Source organism: Chiroxiphia lanceolata, chromosome 12, assembly GCF_009829145.1.
Source record: "Chiroxiphia lanceolata isolate bChiLan1 chromosome 12, bChiLan1.pri, whole genome shotgun sequence".
Taxonomy (NCBI): domain Eukaryota; kingdom Metazoa; phylum Chordata; class Aves; order Passeriformes; family Pipridae; genus Chiroxiphia; species Chiroxiphia lanceolata.
Window position 1 is genome coordinate 15907639 of NC_045648.1, and position 19604 is coordinate 15927242.

Here is a 19604-nt window from a genome sequence, read left to right on the forward strand (position 1 = left end):
ATATTATATCTTTTACTGGAAAGAAATAGATGGAAAGCACCCTGTGTGTCAGGGGTTAGTGCTGAGGCTCAGCTTTCACCTCTGCCTGCAGAAACACCTCCCTGAGGATATTTAACCTTGCATTTAAATGCCTGCCCTGTGTTAAACTGCATCACCAGTTACCAGAACAGGTTGGAGCTATAAAATTTTGCCTTCCTGATGGATGTTAAAGCAGTATGCTTGGTGCAGGCTGAGCCTGGGAACACCTAATCCCAAATTTAGAGGCCAGAACTACCCTGAGAGATACAACAGGGAAAGCATCAAAAGAACTGAAATGTAGAAAACATGAAACTGTTATAAAGTAAACTGAATTTCCCTTGATATTTCAGGATTTAAAAACGACTGTCTGTCTTCTCTCATGTTCGTAATGTCTTTAATTTGATTGAGTCTCCCAGTGCTGTTGTGTTGTATCCGTGTGCTGAGGAGGACACAGCATGGTTTTAATGCTGCCATGTGGATATGGCAGAGCTGCTCCTGCCTGCTCTGAACGATGTCACTCCCTGTCCTGGGCTTTCTCAAGAGCTGGGCTGTGCAAAGCATCAATATCCATGATAGGAATTGGAAAATAAGTGTGTAACACAACCAGGCTGATGCTACAAATAAACGCTGATAACTTCCAGCCTGGATCGCTTCTGTATTTTAGAACTACAGTTGCTGAATGGAAGCATGACTTATGCTGTGGCAGTGCTAAGCAGTGATGAGCAAAGGTCAATGCTTCCCTGGCTAAATTCATGGGGAGCTTTTTGTGTTGGGGGCTGCCCTCCTCAAAGGGGACAGTGGGACCAGAGGAGGTCAGAAAGGTAGAGGGTTGCCAGCGTGGTGGGACAGAGCAGATCCGAGGCCTGCCTGAGTGTCCTTCCCCAGCGGGATCTCTTCCTGGAGAGTTTGCTGTCAGGCATGAGCAATGTGGAGGTGAAGGGGAGGTGATTGCTCAGATTCCCTGGCAGAGGAACCGGAGGTCGTTGAGTGATACTGTAACTGGCAGCATCAGAGCACATGGAGAGATGCTCTGTGACACATGTAACTGTGCATTGCTGCCACAGGTCGCTGAGGGGGCCAAGGGCTCCCTTCAAACACCAGACAGGCTCCTGGAGGAAAAATTCCCCTCCAGCTGTAGCACACGCAGATCCCAGAGCTTTGGCTCAGCTGGACGTGTGCTCAGCTGGTTGTGCTCATCCTACGCTCCTTCGTGCTTCCCAGAGCATAATTAACCTGGTGAAACTCCCTAGAGATTCCAGGATGAAATTGTTACGTGTCCAACAGATCCAAGACACTTCCAAAAGAAATGATGCTCTGTCTCTTCAGCTTTTTGTTCCCCAGATGTCTTTGGCATGATGTAGATAATAAAAACCCATGTCTCTGGGATACCTCCTCTAAGGCGTGCACGGTGCATAAGTGCTGCCCTAAAACACAATTCCCTTGTGCTGAGGGGAAGGTGGTGTTTGCCTGCCCTGCTGAACTGCTGCAACTGATTATTTTGAGGCTTACACTTTGTTAAAGGCGGGAACATTGTGGGGAATTGCAAAAACAGCCCTTTGGCAGCAGTGACACTCTTCCTTATTGTGCCTCGAGCTGTGAGTGCTGAATGTGGAACTAAAAGATTTTTTTCTTTTCTCCTTACAGGTAAAAATCTCTACACCAATGAATATGTAGCGATCAAACTGGTGAGTAGAAGCTTCAGGTGTCCTTAAATGACTTGTACTTCATGTTAAAAATTCAGACCAAAAGGAAATTTCTCACTTCAGGCTCAGTGCTGCTCTCACCCTCAGCTAGAATGACTTATTAAAGCTAACATAAATTCTTAAGAACACTAAAAGCAAGGGAAGAACCCATCCTTCCACCTGCTGAGTGCTTTTGGTACCTAACTAGTGTGTAGCTGTCCTACAGCAGCAAGTGAAGGGCACTGAGGGTGGGTTTACCACCTCTTTCTGCTCCATAGCTTGAGCCTTTCTGTTCAGGACTCCATGGATTCTTCAGTTGTCAGAGCATTTGGTCAGGAACCTGGCGTGGTGCAGCCTGCTGCTCCATGTCTTTGGCGTTGAGAGACAGGAAAGAGGGAGTTTCTGTGGTTCAAATACCCTTGGGGAGTAGGGCACAGCTCGATCTGGTATGATGCCGAGAGGCTGCAGGTGCAACAGGCAAAACAAGATCCAGTTTGGTGAAGGTCAGTCTTTGGCTGCTGTGTGTGGCCAGGAGATACAGTCACATCATCTTGTGGTATCTGGGGGATGGGGAACTCCCTAACTTATAACACTTGCAGATTTATAAACTCACAGCCCAATAGTTTGTGTTTATGCCTTAACTTTTCCTATCTATAAACCAAGAGTTTCCTTGGTCCCTGGAAGTTTTCAGATTCAGTTTCTTCAGCTGATATGCTCTCTTCTCACCCGAATGCTCTTTAATCATGATCCAGACCCCAAAACCTGCAGTGAAAGTTGTGATTCTAACTTGATACTGGCAGCAAACCTGCCTGTTTGTCCTGGTGATGCTGTCTGGCAAAATGACAGGAATCACTCCAGTTACAGAAGACCAGGATGGATGTGGTGCATTAACTGTGATCACGTTCGAGTGCCACAGATTCCATATCTCTGGCATTCTCCTTATGATGCACAGTCGATGAAAAATAACCAGGGCTTTGCAGGTGAGACTTGTTTTCGAGACTGTTGGCAAATGTCAGAGGATATTCCCCAAAGTAAATAAATAAACTCCTGCAGTGGAGTTTAGGATCAGAATTGCGGGATGGTTTGGGTTGGAAGGAACAATTAAAGATCATCCAGTTCCACCCCCTGCCATGGGCAGAGACACCTTCCACTAGACCAGTATGCTTCAAGCCCCATCCAGCCTGGCCTTCAACACTTCCAGGGATGGGGCAGCCACAACTGCTCTGGGCAACCTGGACCAGGGCCTCCCGACCTTCACAGCCAACATCCTGATATCCCATCTAATCCTGCCCTCTGGCACTGGGAAGCCATTCCCCCTTGGCCTCTCCCTCCATCCCTTGTCCAAAGTCCCTCTCCAGCTCTCTTGGAGCCTGTTTAGGCACTGGAAGGGGCTCTAAGGTCTCCCTGGAGCTTCTCTTCTCCAGGTGAACACCTCCAGCTCTCCCAGCCTGTCTCCATAGGGGATGCCCATGATATGGATCCCCATGAGGAAGGAGGACTGTTGGGTTTTAAGCAATAGAAGATGTGCTGTGTACACAGACAAGTGTTTTATTCAGTCAATAATGCTCCCAGTTTGCTTTCAAAGATACTCCTCCAAAGTTATCACATTGAAAACCATAAGGAAGTAAGAGTCCAGGTAAAACACAGCTGGACTAGTCCAAAGTCTTTTTTTCTTTCAAAAAAGTGCCTGCAGTGACACCTCCCAGCAACCTGAAGCCTTTCCACAGCCACATGGCTCCATGGCATTGCCTCAGGGTGCTTTAATCTGACCTGCTTTTCTGGTCGTGTTCTTTCCTCTTTTTTTCTTCTTTTCTTTTTTTCCCCCCAAATAACTGAGTGTTAAAGCAGTTACTCTGCAACACATTTCAGTTTTATTTGCCCTGTTGTGATTCAAGCTTAAAAATCTCTGGTCCTTCCTATGTGAAGGGCTGGAATTACCATCTGATGACCATCCAGGTGTTCACATACCTGCTCTGTTTTGGAGAATTTTTATGAGGGAACAGTAGAAAAGGTGGGGGTTCCTTGGTCTCCTAATCTTAGAGAAGATTCCTCAGGAGTAGGAATTACTCAGACTTGTCAGCAGCAAATATGCTGCTCTTACATGTGGACTTAACTGCAATTTCCTTTATCCTTCAAATAATTCCTGGATTAGTGGTGGAGTAGCTGCTTTTGAGGTATTTGTAGGCAATGTTTTCTTTAATCTGCATTGTTGAACCAAGTCAGAGCTCTGCTCCAAGTCCTTCTGACTGTGAGATTCTCTTCTGCCACTTCAGCCCTGCTGTCTCAGCTATTCCTGCCTCCTGTCATGATGTTAAAGCTGGAAAATGAGGTTTCTTTTGTGGGTTTTAGGTTTCTTTTTGGGGTTGAGGCTGCACCTTGGAAAATTGCTGGCAGTGGAGATGAGTCCCTGTGTTCTGCCTTCTGTGGTGTCACCATATAGCTCCTGGTCCTGCTCTTCAGCTGAGTTCAAGCTGAGGTCAAGGGCATCTGGTTTAATCTTCCAAGAGTTTTCAAAGCTGGATTGCATATGGTGGGAATTCCTTCCCTGGAGGAGGTCAGCCTGGTGACGTTCAGCTGTAGCCTGGGCGCAGTACCAGGCCGCACCCTCTCGTAGCTACAGTGGCACCATTGGTTCAAGCTGTGGATTTTCGCCATTGGACAGCAGCAGTTCAGTTATTTTTGCTGCAAACACGACATCTGCCAGCATCCCTAAGCCCTTGGTCTACAGGACAACCATCTGTTCTGGTATGATCTTCTCGGAAGCTGCCACAACTCTGGCAAGCGTCCTGAGCTCAGGCTCCAGCAGCTCCTGCTGCAGCAGTGGCTCGGGACTCCTTCCCTGATTACATCATGAGCAGCATCACATCCTGCTACATCAATCCTTCCACCTTTTCATTGGGATAAATAAACTATTCCCTGAACAGGCTGAGTTCCTGTTGCCCTGAATCCCTGCACTCTTCAGGTGTCTGTAGACTCTCCCTCAAGCCACCAGTAGCAATTATCTTAATTTAAATGTGACTTACATAACAAACTAGTTTGTCTGTTGCTTTATATTTGCCTTCAGTGCAGGTTCAGTTTTGCCTTCAGAATATTTTTCCTCGTTGTTTTTGAAGTAGTTGGTCATCTCTTCTCAGGAGTGACCAGTGATAGGACCCCAGGGAATGGCCTGAAGTTGTGTCAGGGGAGATTTAGGTTGGATATTAGAAAAAGGTTCTTCCCCCAGAGGGTGGTCAGGCACTGAACAGGCTCCCCAGGGCAGTGGGCACAGCACCAAGGCTGACAGAGCTCATGGAGTGTTTGGACAATACCTGGGACACATGGTGGGACTCTTGGGGATGGTCCTGTGCAGGGCCAGGAATTAAACTCGATGATCCTTGTGGGTCCTTTCCAACTCATCATATTCTGTGATTCTGTGATAATTGACTTCTAAAGCTTTTAAACATCAGGAAGGTTGGACTTGATGACATTGGAGGTCTTTTCTAACCCCAGTGATTCTATGATTAAGTTGATAAACAACCAGGAGCATTTGTTCCCCTTGCTGGGAAATGGAGTGGATGACTTGAGCTGGTGAGGAACAGCTCAGCTGGAAGTCAAATTGCCTGAATTCCTGGACAAAAATCCTACTTCCCACTTCAAAAAAAGCGTTTAACGTGGAGTTCACACCCAGTGTGGACATTAGTCTTACAGTGCAGATCAGAGGTCAATGAAAATCGAGGCCAGTGTTAACTTCCATCTCAAAGCTGCCCTGGCAGTCAGTGAACCTGCATCTCTGCCTGTCCCAAGTGCACAGTTTTATTGCAAATGTAATTACTCCAGTCTCTTAATCCTCTCCATATTAACTTTATATTTTTAGAAGCCCTGTAATCTTGCACGTTAATGCCTTGATGGATCGTGGGCATTAAGTCGTGCGCATAAAGCGCAGATGAGTAACAGTTGACAAATGGAATGGTTTGGGTGCATTGCAGACGTAGCCATTTGATTTTTTTTTATTCTGTGCATAAAAATAGAATATTCTTGAGTGCTTTGAGATGTTTGACTGACACCTGCCACTGGGTGGGGAGACTTGTTCCTTTTACCCACCGTCTGGCTGTGTTGTGGTCCTTGCTGCAAGCAGCTGTGGGCTGACCTAAAACGCACACATGACTCAACATTTCTCAAAAATACAGGCTGGTGACCAACAAAAAACCCTCTGGGCAACCACAGTGACCACAAAGTAAACTTGGGCTCGAGCCTTTGCAACCTTGACTTCCCTCTGCCAATGGCCAGGGTCGTTCTTCAAGGACCAGGAGCTTTGTGGAATGGTTCTTGAATGTCACTGCTGTGAATGAGTTTTATATTTAAATGAGGAGGTTATTTCTTCTCCAGAGAGCAAATCTTACTGCTTTTTGTTCTCTTCTTATTTAAATGACCTGTAGTGGTGAAGTCTGTTGTTGGACTTTCAGTCTAGAACATTTTAATTATGCACAGTAACAAATTTTCAAGTATTGGATCAAACTTTCTTTCGGTCAAATTGATTTTAACCAATTTCTTTATCTCTGTCTTAGGAACCAATTAAATCCCGGGCACCACAGCTTCATTTAGAATACAGATTTTATAAACAACTTGGAAGTGCAGGTGAGTAAACCTACCTTAAGCTTATCAAAAGGGATTTCTTTATTAAATCAAACGTCACCATTGTATTTGTTGTCTAACTCTGACTTGAACTTATCAATCTGGGCAAATTCTTTCAGCCTCACACAATTTTTGGAAGAGATTTGGGTGAGAATAAGATCATCATGATGATACTGGGTCATTGTGTGGACCTAAAACCTCAAGTTAATGAGGATTTACTGATCTGGGAAATACCCATGTGAGTGTGTTTGTAAAACGTTGGGTCTATCAATGGATGGAAGGTTATTTGCTTATAGAATGACCTTATTAAGGTGATAAAAAGTCTTAAAATATAGGAAATTATGTAGGAAGCAGAGAGCTTTCCTAATAAAAACCTGAAATACTGTTTTCATTGGTATTTATTAAATCATAAGAGTGTACTGGGCTTGGTATCTTCTGTGTGACCATAGTCTACAACAAACAGGAGAAAAATAGAACAGGATAAGCCAAAGGTGGAGGTTTTTTATACCTCTTTTTCTGGCAGTTCTTGATTTCCCTAATACAGGACTTGAGTCGTGTCTAATAGTGTTTGGATTCTTCTTCTGTGAATTTATGGTTGCTTTTTAAACCTGAAGTGCCTTTTATCATGTGCTGTTTCCCATGCCAAGGATTTCCACAGCTTTCCCACTGCACGAAGAAGTGAACCAAAGACCTTCTCTGCTTCTTATGTGCCTTGATCATATATTGACTTTGGGCTTTGCCAAGTTTCTGCCGTTGCTGTAATTCTTTTACACTTTCCTCTGACTTTATTCTTCCTATTTTCTCTGAATGGACCCAGCTTCCACTGGCAGAGGATGTACAGTGGATATCCAAAAATACTTTGGTAATATTACCAAAATACTAATTTGAACTCCCTGCTTGAGTTCTGTTGGGGCTTGTGATCTCTGGGATAGCCCGGCCCATGTGTCTTGTGACACATGGATGAATCCCAACCTGTTTTTCCTGTGCCAGTTGGCTTCCTACCGCTCTTTAAAGATGTTATTGAGGAATTCTAAAACTGATCAAAAGTTCAGGGCTTGGCTTTCTTTTGGTTAGATAAAGTATTTTTAATGGGTTTTCTCCTGTTCCTAATGAATATAAACCTTCTGTCCTGTAATGCTCACCCATTTAGGACATTCGTGGAATCATGGAGTGGTTTGGGTTGGAGGGGACCTTAAAGCTCATCTTATCCCCCCACTGCCATGGGCAGGGACACCTTCCACTAGACCAGGTTACTCCAAGCCCCATCCAACCTGACCTTGAACACATCTGGGGATGGGACAGCCACAGCTTCTCTGGGCAACCTCTGCCAAGGCATCACCACCCTCACAGGGAAGGATTTCTTCCCAATCTCTAATCTACCATTGTCTAGCATTTTATCAAGAGACTGTTGAGAAGCCTCATGGACAACCTGACTATTTCTATCTCTGTGTGGTCCCACGGGCACTGCATGCCCAGCTCTAGGAAGCTGTTGGATGCCATTAGAAGCTCTTGCACTATAGTTTTGCTAAAACACCTGGAAATGGACCAGGAGGTTGGGTGGAGGATGTGAACCACAGCTCTGGGCTCACCATGAAACCTGGAGTCCCACCAAAATAAATTTTGGTGGAGTCAGGCTGCCAGGAGCAGGAGCCTTGACTCAGTGTCTGCACAGCACGCGGAGGGTCAGGGGAAGAGTGTCTGTCTGTATGAACAGATTGGAGCTAAATATGTGCTGACTTTGGAGAAATGGAGTGGTCTGTTCCCAGTGATGTTGGTAATGCTAGGCTCCCCTAAACGGTCCTTGCTTCAAAACTGCTCAAACAGTCTTGAACGTCCACTAGGTTCGTCTGGTTACTTGGAATTATCGTGCACTCGCCAAACGAAGACTGAAAGTGTCCAAACCCATGGTGTGCATGACTCAGAGGAGAACGACAGGAGCGTTCCATGTGACACACTGCTCAATAAATTAGCCAATTAATCCTGCCAAATGACGTGGCGCACTGTGAACCTCCCACCGCTCGCTGAAAAAGTGAGACTGGTGAGAGCTCTGCTGTGATGCCGCGGTGGCAGCCTGGTCCTCTCATCAACACAACTGCTGCCTTCAACTGCGTGTGCGACCAGATGGTCTCAGTGAGCGGCGTCTCTGAGACGTCACAATTGTCATCACCTGCAGCATTTGGAGAAGAATGGGGTTTTCTTCCCAATGAGAAGGGTTTTAGTAGTGATTTCCTTCTTCTTGAATGCTCAGAATAAACATTTTTTAAGCGCATTGCTCTTGGATAGTAATTGTAGGAAAACGTAGTTTGGAAGGGACGTACTTGGCCATGGATCAAAGCCTGAAGGATGAATGTGGGTATCAGTGACCTGCTTCACTTGACATTAACCAATACTAGTGAAATTAGTCTTCTTTTTTTCCTTTTTCTAAGCTATTCAGTCTAGTTTTGCATTTCCCTTGGTGCAGTTGCAAATAGCCCAATGATTCAGAAGAGAAATCCTGGATGAGCTTCCGTGTGAGATGTTTCCGCGTGAACAGAGGAAGCTGTGGGAGCTGCCTCTTCCTGAATTCAGCAGCAACTCTGTGACCTCCTGTGCCACGTGCTCCATCAGCGTCAATGTTCAAAGACTTTCTGACAAGGCACCAAAGTTGCATCTGTTCCTTCCCAGCAGCACCAGCTTCTCCTCCTGCCACGTGGCTTGGATGAGCATCATGGGTCATCTTGGATTAGCCGGGGAGCAGACTGGATTTCATGTGTCTCAGACATCTTAAGGTGTTTCACACTAGATCAAGTTATACTGGATGAGGGAAAGGTTTGCTAAAGGGATCTAATCTATAGGAATGTGGCTCTTTTTGGTGCTTCTCAAATCAGCTCAGTACTGCTGGATGTATCCACTGGATTCAGAAGTAGCTACTGGAGATAGTCCTGGGTCAGGAGTAATCAACTAAGACATCTCTGATGTGCTTGTGAGGGTGATTGGTGCTGTCTCTGATATTTCAGTGTTTCCCTGTATTAAGAGAAATTAACAGCTCCCCTATAATTCCCTTTCCTGCCCCTCTAAGAGGAAGAATGTTTGCTTATTGTTTTCCATGATTCTTCCTTGAACTTTTCTGCCCCCCAGAAGTCGAGTGAGGCCCTGCTGCACAGTGACCATCTGCTGGCTTCGTCTGTCTCGCTGTGGAATTAAATATTTAATAACCTAAAATAGTGTCTCAGTGCTTTACCTTGGTGTGGGCAGCGGAACAGAACAGAGCAAAGCGCGGGCACGGAGTCAGAGACCTGATGGTTGGTCCGTAGGGTGTCCCAGGGAAGGATGAGAATTCCTTTAGGTTTTAGGCAGTCTGGGATATGATCCATTTGCTCACCACGATAATTGGAATAGTTTTAACAATCTCTTTGCAAACAGGTTGTGTTCCTGTCATCAGTCCTCTACGGTGTCATACTGAACTGTTTCATGTTTGCTCTTTGTCCTCTAACCCACTTGAGTGTGCACCAGCATCCTGATGGGATTCATCCTGGCCTGCACTCACATCCTGACCAGGATCTCACTTTGCTGGTGATAGCACAGTCAGTCCTGATTTTTTTCCTTCCTGGGTAATACCTACCTCTGCATGGACGTGAGGAGCACAGTCCAAGGGTGATGGGCATTCCCCAGAATTAGGCTCTTGCTCTATGACCCTCCTCGAGGACTGGCTGTGTCCTCCTCCCAAAGGATGGTTCCTTGTCTGCTGAGCTTCCCCTTGCTCTGAGGCTTTGTACGGCGACTTGAATCCGCTTCTTCCGGACCTTAAGGACAAGAGGAGCTCCCCGTCCAACTTGACCAGATGCTTTTACATCTCCAAGTGCTGCCAGAAGCATTTCAAGTCTCCAGCATGTTTCCAGTGTTGGATCAGTCACCTGAGCTTGGCATTTGTCTCCTGCACTCAAAGTTTGTGGAGTAAACTGAGTTATTTGGCCATGATCAGACAGAGCCAGCTCCTGGCTCCCGGGATGCTCCTGTTTCCTGGGCAGTTGGTACCAAAGGACAAAGCTTTGGCTTTGCTTGAAGTGCCCTCTGCTCACCCAGCAGGACCCTCCTGCTTGGTCTGGGGTGAATAAAGAAGTTCCCAAAGTTTGCAGGAGCCCTGCAGCAGCCAGATCCTACTGGTGGCACACCAAGGTCTTAGTGATTCCTTTGGTCTTGTCTTGTGGGCTCTGTTTGCTTATGGATAGCAAGAATGGTTTGTTTGTTTCAAGGCTGATTCCAGGTTAGAACAATCTCATCTCTTCAGAAGCTTCTGGGGTGAGTCCAGGGAGATACTCTGAGGGCTGGAGCCCCTCTGCTCTGGAGACAGACTGGGAGAGCTGGAGGTGTTCACCTGGAGAAGAGAAGGCTCCAGGAAGACCTGAGAGGCCCTTCCAGTGCCTAAAGGGGCTTCAGGAGAGCTGGAAAGGGACTTTGGACAAGGGCCTGGAGGGACAGGACAAGGGGGAATAGCTTCCCACTGCCAGAGGCAAGGTTAGGTGAGACATTGGAAAAAAATTGTTCCCTGTGAGGGTGGAGAGGCCCTGGCCCAGGCTGACCAGAGAAGCTGTGGCCGCCCCATCCCTGGAAGTGTTGAGGATCAGGTTGGACAGGGCTTGGAGCAACCTGGGACAGTGAAAGGTGTCCCTGCCTATGATAGGGGGTGGAACGAGATGGTCTGTAAGGTCCTTTTCATCCCAAACCATTCTGAGATTCTGTGATTCCAACAGGGACCAGTAGATGTACAGGAATTATGTTTGTCGGGTTTTTTGTTACTGCATTTCAGAGCACCTCTGGCATCTCTCCCTCTTGTTGCTGAGACCATATATGATGCCTTCCCTGTAAGCATCACCTTTGGAAGGTAATATGGAGCAGTGCTTGTTTCCAGGTTCCTTGTGGCTGCATGGAGCCGATGATGGAGCTTCCACATAGTGACAACTTCTGCCTGTGCACATCATGTGCACAACTCATGCATTTTTGATTCAGTAGTAGTTTATTTTTATATCAGCTGGCAGATGAGTCACTTTCCCCCACCCTTCGCAGTCCCACCTTGGCACATGTGATTCATTCAGCCCAGCTGGGTTCTGTGCCACAGCTCTGGAGCCAGTGCTCATCCCCAGGATGGGCAGGTGACTTTGGCAAGTGGATGCTGGACATCATGAACCTCCACAGTGGCGTGGTGGGAAGCAGGAGAGGAGTCTGATACGCTGGAGAATCCCAGGAAACCGAGATCTCTGCTGTCCCCAGCCCACGCAGTGGATGAGTCACAGTGTAGGAGCAGAATGTTCTGAGTCAGGGAGGGGTATGTCGGTACATATAGAATATTGACGGATTCTGTGGTTTTGTTTTAACTCCTGCTCTGTAAACAAGTTCACCTCTAATGAAGGATGGAGTCGGTGTGTTTACTTTGGGCCCTCTCTCTGTTGCACAACTCTCCCAAGCTCAGCAGTCTGTTTACTTGTCGGGAGGTAGGACCGAGGGAAATTAAGGTGGTATAAATAACTGAGCCTTTGCATAGTCTAGTCAATATTTGCATATATATTCTCCAGTGTGGCTGAGTGCCTGCTGCTCCATGCTGCCTGTGGAGTTGGTTTGTTGGGATCGCCTGCGTTGAGCACGTTCTTCTTTATTGCTCTTGCTTTACTCACACACTTTGTAGGTACCAGTGTCCTTTATGGAGAAATTCTTTCCATGCTGGTTGCACAATGCTGTCACTCACGTGGTAATTAGGGATCATTTCGGTAAGGCTCGTTATAGGATGGATGTAAACAAGTCGCCGTGGTGGAGCACTTTGCCAACACTGGCGATGTCCCGGGGAGCTGGCTGTGCCCAACACTCTTCCCCGAGGGAGCTGGAGGAACTCAAGGCCACGTGAGGGAGGGTTAGTGCCAGAGGTCTACACCCCTCTTTAATTAAGGAGTGTGAACATACCCATTAGTCGTGGCTGCGGCCACTTTAATCTTCAAAAATCCCACTCCTTGGAGTGCCACCTTGATGGAAACATCACCGTGGCCGGGAGCTGAGCCAGGTCACCCCTCAGCTGGGTGATGGTTTGAGGGAAGGTGGAGCTGCTGGGTGGGGATTATTGTAAAATCACAGGCTGCTTTGGGTTGGAAGGGATTTAAAAGCCCATCTCGTTCCACCCCCTGCCATGGGCAGGGGCACCTTTCACTAGACCAGGTTGCTCCAAACTCCGTCCAACCTGGCCTTGAACATTTCCAGGGGTTGCCCCTCTGCACCCCAGAGTGGGTCTGGACTGGTGTGGAGTGACACATGAATGTCACCTGAGGTACTTTTGTGTCCTGCTTCGTTGTGTGAAATGGTTTGTTCATACCTGTCACATTCCAACAGTCCAGAGGAGCACTGCAGCCTCCTTTGAAATGCTGGAAATATTTTAGAATCCAAGTGTTCAGTGACTATAAGCATTTAATAAGTGACTCATCTGTGCAAGGTCATACAAAATTGACATCTATTTGCAAGGAAAGCAGCTTGCACCTTTGGGCTGCATCTTGTGTCCATCATTCCCTACTTCAGATCCCTGTGATAGACCTGAAGTTTTGAAGGTGTTGGGTTAATTTCCTACCAACAAGGAAAAAATCTTCTCCGTTCCCAAATCCTGCACTGAAACGTGCCCTTGCTGACAGGTTGGTGATGCTCAGCACAGAGATATGGTTTCATTCACCCGAAAATGGCCTTTTTAAGCAAAAAGTGGAGGCCCCCACACTGAGCTGCACCTTAAGGAATGGTGATCAGCAGCTTCATTGTAAAGTCAGGGTAGTCCAAGGAGCTCGAACTTGAGGGATCTCAGACTTCAGAGCTTTTGAAATTGCAGGATGAGATATTCTGGATTACTGTAAGGTGCCTGGTTATAGCCTGCTGCTTCCAGAGCTGGCTTGCTGTTGATCTCCAGAGAATCGTATTTTACTGTCTAAAAATATTTGGCTTTTTTTTTCACGTGGCAGTTCCCTTGTTAGGAAGGGCTTCCTGAGTGTGCACATTTCAGCATCTCAGCATCAGAAGTTTTGACTTCCTAGGGCTAAATTTAGGTTTTGTCAATTGGAAGTTGCCAGATGCTTTTAAAGCAAGGCCATTAATATTTGAATATGGGATTAGGGCAGTTTCCTTTTTATATTCTGAAAAGTCCTCGTGCATCTCTTACTCTTCCGGTATTCGTGGCAGTGATCACAAATCAAACCCCAGTGATACCGAGCAGCTGAAGAATACCTTTCCTGCAGATACTTTTCCTTGAAGCCTGACATGGCTGTAAACTTGTTGGACTCATCTGAGTCATCCCAGATGCCTCGTTGGGTTGTCCTCGTAGTCAGCCATATGCACTGAGAGCAGGTTGTGGGATGTGCCACTGGCCAGATGCTCTGAGGGTCCAGCTGGGCTCAAGGAGAGGGACAAACAATTAATGGTGAAGGTCTCTGTGCTGCTTCTGGTGCTTAATAGCAAACCCTGAGCTGAAATATCTCCTTCTGGCTGGCAGCCCAGGGTGTGCTTGGGAATTGGAGTGCCTTAGCCCTCAGAGTGGGGAGGTGAAGATCAGAGAACCACACACTGGTTTGCATTGGGATGGGCCTTAAAGTTCATCTCGTTCCACTCCCCTGCCATGGGCAGGGACACCTTCCACTAGACCAGGTTGCTCCAAGCCCTGTCCAGCCTGGCCTTGAACACTTCCAGGGCTGAGGAGGCCACATGACCCATGATGTTTGAAGATAAACTTTGGAATTTACATTTACACCGAATGGGAAACCTAGTTTGGCAGTTAGGGCCAGGATCATTAATAAGGATGTAGGAACCGGTTGGCCTTGCTGTTCTGCTTGTCCCCCTTTCCTGCTCCTTCTCTGAACATTTTTCAAGCCACCAGGATGCTGTACTTAGGAGCAAATTAAGGTCTAGAGCTGTAAAATCTGATCCATTTTCGGGAGGGCAGCTGTTGCAAGTATTGAGCCTGCCTTGATCCAAACAAAGCTGATTCCCTTTTGGAAGGTGGGTGCCTGATTTAGCGGGATCCCTTTCAAAGCAGCAGAGGCATCCTACACATGCCAGAGGTTTTCAAGGTGAAACACTGAACTGTGCCAGAGAGGTCTGACACAAGTGAAGTCCTGGTCCAGAGGGCTGCCCACCTCCCAGACCAGCTCTCCCATGGGTTTGGAGTTTGCATTTCAGAGCTGTGTCCTGCCTGCTACTGAAAAACCCCCTCTGCTTGGTAAAAGATAAGCCACAGCCTCTCCCCTGAGTCTGTGATGGATCGGGGGGAGTTCTGCACTTTTGTAATAATTTTTCTGTCTGAAAATGGCAGTTTTTCCATTAAAATTCCATTCCTACCCCCTCATGCTCGGCTCTCTTAAGGTGAAACAGAGATAGTATCTGGAGGTGGGATCTCATTTAGCGCCTCTGAACTTCTGTTTGGCGGTAGGTTCTCCTGTGATAAGAGGGAGTGGGAGGTTTTCCCTCAGGCTGGAAGGACCGTGTGGGTAACACTTTCCTACTCATCTGAAAAACCCGCTTTTCCCTCCAAACCTACCACAGTTATGGGACTGATGAATGCCCATCTCTTGGCTTGTTGTGGGGAGTTCACGTGGGTTTGACTCTCAGCATCCATCACTTTCTGGTTTGATGCTGCTGCTGCAGGAGCAAGTGCCCCCCCTCCCAGTGGGTCAGCATGAGTGTTGTGGGGCCATGTGCACCCACGTCTCTGCAGGCAGATCCCAGCACACCTGGGAGATGGCACACGGGGCTGTGCTGCCAAAAATGCCATCAGATTGTCCCACCATGGTCTGGTGTGAAGCTGGCCTTCAGCTGCCTGAGCATCACCTTACTCTGAGCACCCAGAGATTCTATGTCTGATGTGACTGCTGCTTTAATCTCGCTGAATTGGACCCGTCTGATGTCATCCCAGACCCAAATGCTTTTGGATCAATGCCAAATCCTGCCTGGACGTGCCAGTTTTGCCTTATGCCACTGTGCCAGCCTGGCTAGAACAACTCTGGTCCCTCCACAGAGATGTGGGCTGGAGCTGAGCTGTAATCCAGGCTGTCAGATCCCTCAGTATTGTCTCTGTGGTAGTGTCACCCTCTTGTGTCACATCCTGGTTGTTGCCCAAGGACCTTAAAGCATCACTTAACTCATGCTATGGCTTTCTGGCTTGTGGACGGGCAGGAAGGAGGAGCCGGTCAAAGCTCTGCCTCCAGCCCACAGTCTCCAATGGGAATGAGCTGAGGAAGGGCAGGAGCCACTTGTGACATGGTGTGATCAAATCAAAATGGTTCTCTGGGCAGCACAGGAGCAATTCAGCACAAGCCTTGTATTATTGCTGCTTTCTTAGCGTTTTTCACCTGCCTAGAAGGAGCCTCTGCCTTGGCACTGCTTCTGGAGTTAAATTTGGGTGCAGCTGAACACTCTCTTAAAACCAAGAACTTCTGGCATTGATTTTTCTGAAATTTATACCTGTAATGTCATTAACATGCATCACTTCATATGCATAATGTGCACATCTTCCTCCCAAGGAGCAGCACTGTGCTCTGTGACCAAGGACAGGACCCGAGGGAATGACTGGAGCTGTATCAGAGGAGGGTTAGGTTGGTAGAATAACTGCAGGTCTTTTACAATATCTGACTCCCAGCAAAGAGCTAATATGTGATGTCCTTTTTGTAGTCTTTTCCTCTGGGACGTGAAGGTATTAAAACGAAGCTGGGTGAGCTCTGCCCCCTCTGTCTTTAGTCTTGTCATGTGATTTGGAAGCTGGGAAGAAGGTGATGAGTGTTAATGGGAACTCCATGCTCCCAAGCTGTGTTGGGAGAGGTTTAGGCTGGGTATCAGGAAAAGGTTCTTCCCCCAGAGGCACTGAACAGGCTCCCCAGGGAAGTGGGCACAGCACCAAGGCTGCCAGAGCTCAAGGAGCATTTGGACAACACCCTCAGGCACAGGGTGGGATTGTTGGTTTGTCCTGTGCAGGGACAGGAGTTGGACTTGATGATCCTTGTGGTCCTTCCAGCTCAGGATATTCCATGATTCTATGAAGTTGTTCTGAAAGGAAAGAAAATAACTGTGATTTCATCACAACTTTGCTGTTACCTGGTTAAAAAGAAGTGGCCAAAACCTGCCACTTGACTCTCTCAGCAGGTAGAGCTGACCCAATACAGGAATTGCACAGCCAAGGAAAACCAACTGGGAAACACTTTGTGTTTGGGTTTTTTGGAGGTTTTTTGGAGGGTTATTTTTTGTTTGTTTGTTTGTTTGTTTTGGTTGGTTTGACATGGTCTGGCTCTGCGTGCCCTTCAGAGCTCACCCAGCCTGGGGACCGGCAGGGAAGGAGAACCACAGAATCACTGAGGTAGGAAAAGCCCTCTGAGATCCTCGAGTCCAACCATTCCCCCAGCACTGCCAAGGCCACCACTCGACCCTATCCCCAAGTGCCACATCCACACAGCTTTTCAGTCCCTCCAGGACTGTTGCTGAGTGTCTCCACCTCTCCCTGGGCAACCTGTGCAGTGATGTTCTTCTGCCCTTATCTTTGTTTTGCAGGTGTGGGGGAAAAGGTAGATAATTAAGGTGGAATTTAAGCTAGAATGTTTTGGGGTAGTTTAAAATAACTCTTCTAAAATTATATACTGGTTTTATCCTTATTTTAAAATGTTGTTCTATGGGCCAGCTGCTATAATCACTGAAGCAAGAGGTTGTTGCAAAGGGTATATTGCTATAAAATCCAACAGTAACGTGGAGATTGAAGTGCAGTCATTTTCCTTGAGCCCTAGAAAAGTGAATTCCGTCTCCTGAAACTTGCCAAAAAAGCAATTTATTGTGCTGTGCTTTATTCTTTTGTATTTGTCAAGAATTGAAACAATTTTACATGACTGGTTTAGTTGTTACAGCTAAAAAACTGCCTGTGAATGGATGTTCCTGTGTAAATTTCCCAGATTTTGAAAGTTTTCCTGCATTCAGCCTTTCCAGTAGGGCTGTTTCTCCTCCCAGTCTTTTTTTATCTTTATGGATACAAATGTGAACGTCCTCTTGGTACCCCCTCTGCAACTGCTTCTTCCTTTGTGGATGTGAGGAGTTGTTTAATAGAGTCAAGCCATGATGTCAGGAAAGCAGCTTGTACCACCCAAGGAGGAAGAAATGCCACCCCATTCTAATAACACAGCCATCCTGAAATTTGTTTTACTGAAATTGAAGTAAAAATCAAATAGTCTGGATTTTTACCAGCAGCGAGAACAAATATGTTCTTCCTTCTGTCCTTCCCATGTCTGTTTTTCTTCTGTTCCTTTTTCCACACCTTTTTTTTTGGTCATTTCAAATACTAACAAGCTACTCAAAACACAGCAGGGCTTAAATACATCCTGCATATCCTGAGAAGATGCACAAAATGTGCTGGAGTGAGGCTGGAGTCTCAGGGTCCACGTGGACCTCGTTGGAGATGACAGTAGCTCTGTCTCCTCACAACTCACTGTTGTGCTCAGTGTCACCTCTTCCCATCAAAACTTGGCTTCCTCTGCCATCATCAGGGGAGAAGATGCTGATCCAATACTTTCTTGTGGCTTCCCCATCCCTGGAAATGTTCAAGGCCAGGTTGGACGAGGCATGGAGCAACCAGGTCTAGTGGAAGGTGTCCTTGCCCATGGTAGGGGGGTGGAACAAGATGAGCTTTAAGGTCTCTTTCAACCCAAACTCTTCTGTGATGAACTTGTGACATTACCCTGGTGTTACTTCCCAGTACCTCTCAGGTTCAGAGTGTTTGAACTGTGCCTCTTCCACATCCAAGGGCAAGGGGAAGGCCTTGCTCTGCCTCTCCTCCCTCTTGGAGGTGGCTCTGCGCCTCCTCACCCGCCAAAGGACTGCAGTGGAAGGTCCTGCCACAGCCATTCCTGCTGGGCAGGAGTGATGGAGCCTGCAGCATTTCCCAGGAGGGGGATGATTCATTGTCCAGTCCAGGGAGGAGATGTTGGGAAAAGCTGGCAGTGGAGCGCCAGGTGCCTGGCAGCAGCTGGAGCAAACGGAGCAGGAGGATGCTCAGGGGCAGCAGACGGGGGGATGCCGCCTGGTGCTTTGGGCAGGTCTGATTCCTCTTCCCCCCTGATCAGATGAGTGAAAGAGAGAGAACTGAAAGTAAATCCTGGGCTCTCAAACCACAGTATCAAAGCTCAGGAGAGCAAGGAAATTATTCATAAGCTTTACAGTCGTAAGCCAGGCTGGAAACACTCCTGCCTGACCCCCAAGCATGGTGGTCATCTCCGTGAATCAGAGCAGTGGGAAGGGAGCTGCTGCAGAGCTGCCTGTCCTCGGGCACCGCGGAGTCACGGCACTGCTCCAACCCCACTGCTCCAGGTGGATATTTCTCCGTGTGTCTGTGGGATCGGTTTGCTATTTTTAGGTTGTTTCCCTAATCTGGTGCCGGTTCCAGGTTTTTGAAGCCTTAGAGTGGTTGGATTGTGGCAGACCTTGCGCTGTCACACTGAGCTTCTGCTGGAGTCAGAAATTACATTTTCTTCTTGTTTGCCTTCGCATCTCAACTGCTGAGTGTTTTCTGGCAAGAAACAAGAAAAAATCCTCTCAATCACCCAAAGTCTCTGTCCTTCCCCAAGCTCCTCCAGTTCAGGTTGAAGGTGAAAGGCTGTATCCCAAAGCTTTTGCAGTATTATTTTGAGGGAAGACATCTCTGAAATGCATCCAATCAAACACTCGAAAGACCTTCAACACAACAACAAGGCCAGGTTGGATGGGCCTCTGAACAGCCTGGTCTAGTGGAAGGTGTCCCTGCCCATGGCAGGGGGTTGGAACGAGATGATCTCTAGGGTCCCTTCCAACCCAAACCATTCTATGATTCTATGAACTCTGTTCCCAGTAATTAACCTATCTCAACTTTTCTCTCCTCTTTTTGTTTTTGAAGCAGATTATTCCAAAACCTGAAGGTCAAAATGAGCTTTTTTACTCCCAGCTCACAGGCATAACCCATTAACCAACGTGCTCAGGTAGATTTTCACAGGATGTGTTTGAAGAGGTTAAAAGCTGAGATCTTGGCCCAGTTGATGTTGATCACAAAGCTTCTCTTTCAGCCAGGATTTTATTCTGATCTGAAAATTAAGAGAAGGGTAGATCCTCATTAGTGTAATCAGCTTAAATGGGTTGACTACTCTAAAGCAATTTGTTTAATTTGTTTGGAACATGTTTAATTTTAGCTATAGATGTTCAGCTCTCGCACAGTTGCTATTTATGCTGTTCATCGTGTAATTTTGTGTTCTGTGATTTGTAAAAATAAACTTTCTGCTCTGAATGGGAATTTTGAGACAA

General features: G+C 47.1%; 1 protein-coding gene across 4 annotated transcripts in view; it reads left to right on the top strand.

Moving 5' to 3' along the window:
- CSNK1G1 (casein kinase 1 gamma 1) overlaps positions 1–19604 on the top strand; it is a 102742-nt gene that overhangs the window by 48674 nt on the left and 34464 nt on the right. For all 4 annotated transcript variants that reach the window (XM_032699621.1, XM_032699623.1, XM_032699622.1 and 1 more), the window contains 2 exons: positions 1663–1703; positions 6245–6314. In XM_032699621.1, the coding sequence (XP_032555512.1) occupies positions 1663–1703; positions 6245–6314 (111 nt within the window). The remainder of the gene's footprint in view (positions 1–1662; positions 1704–6244; positions 6315–19604) is intronic.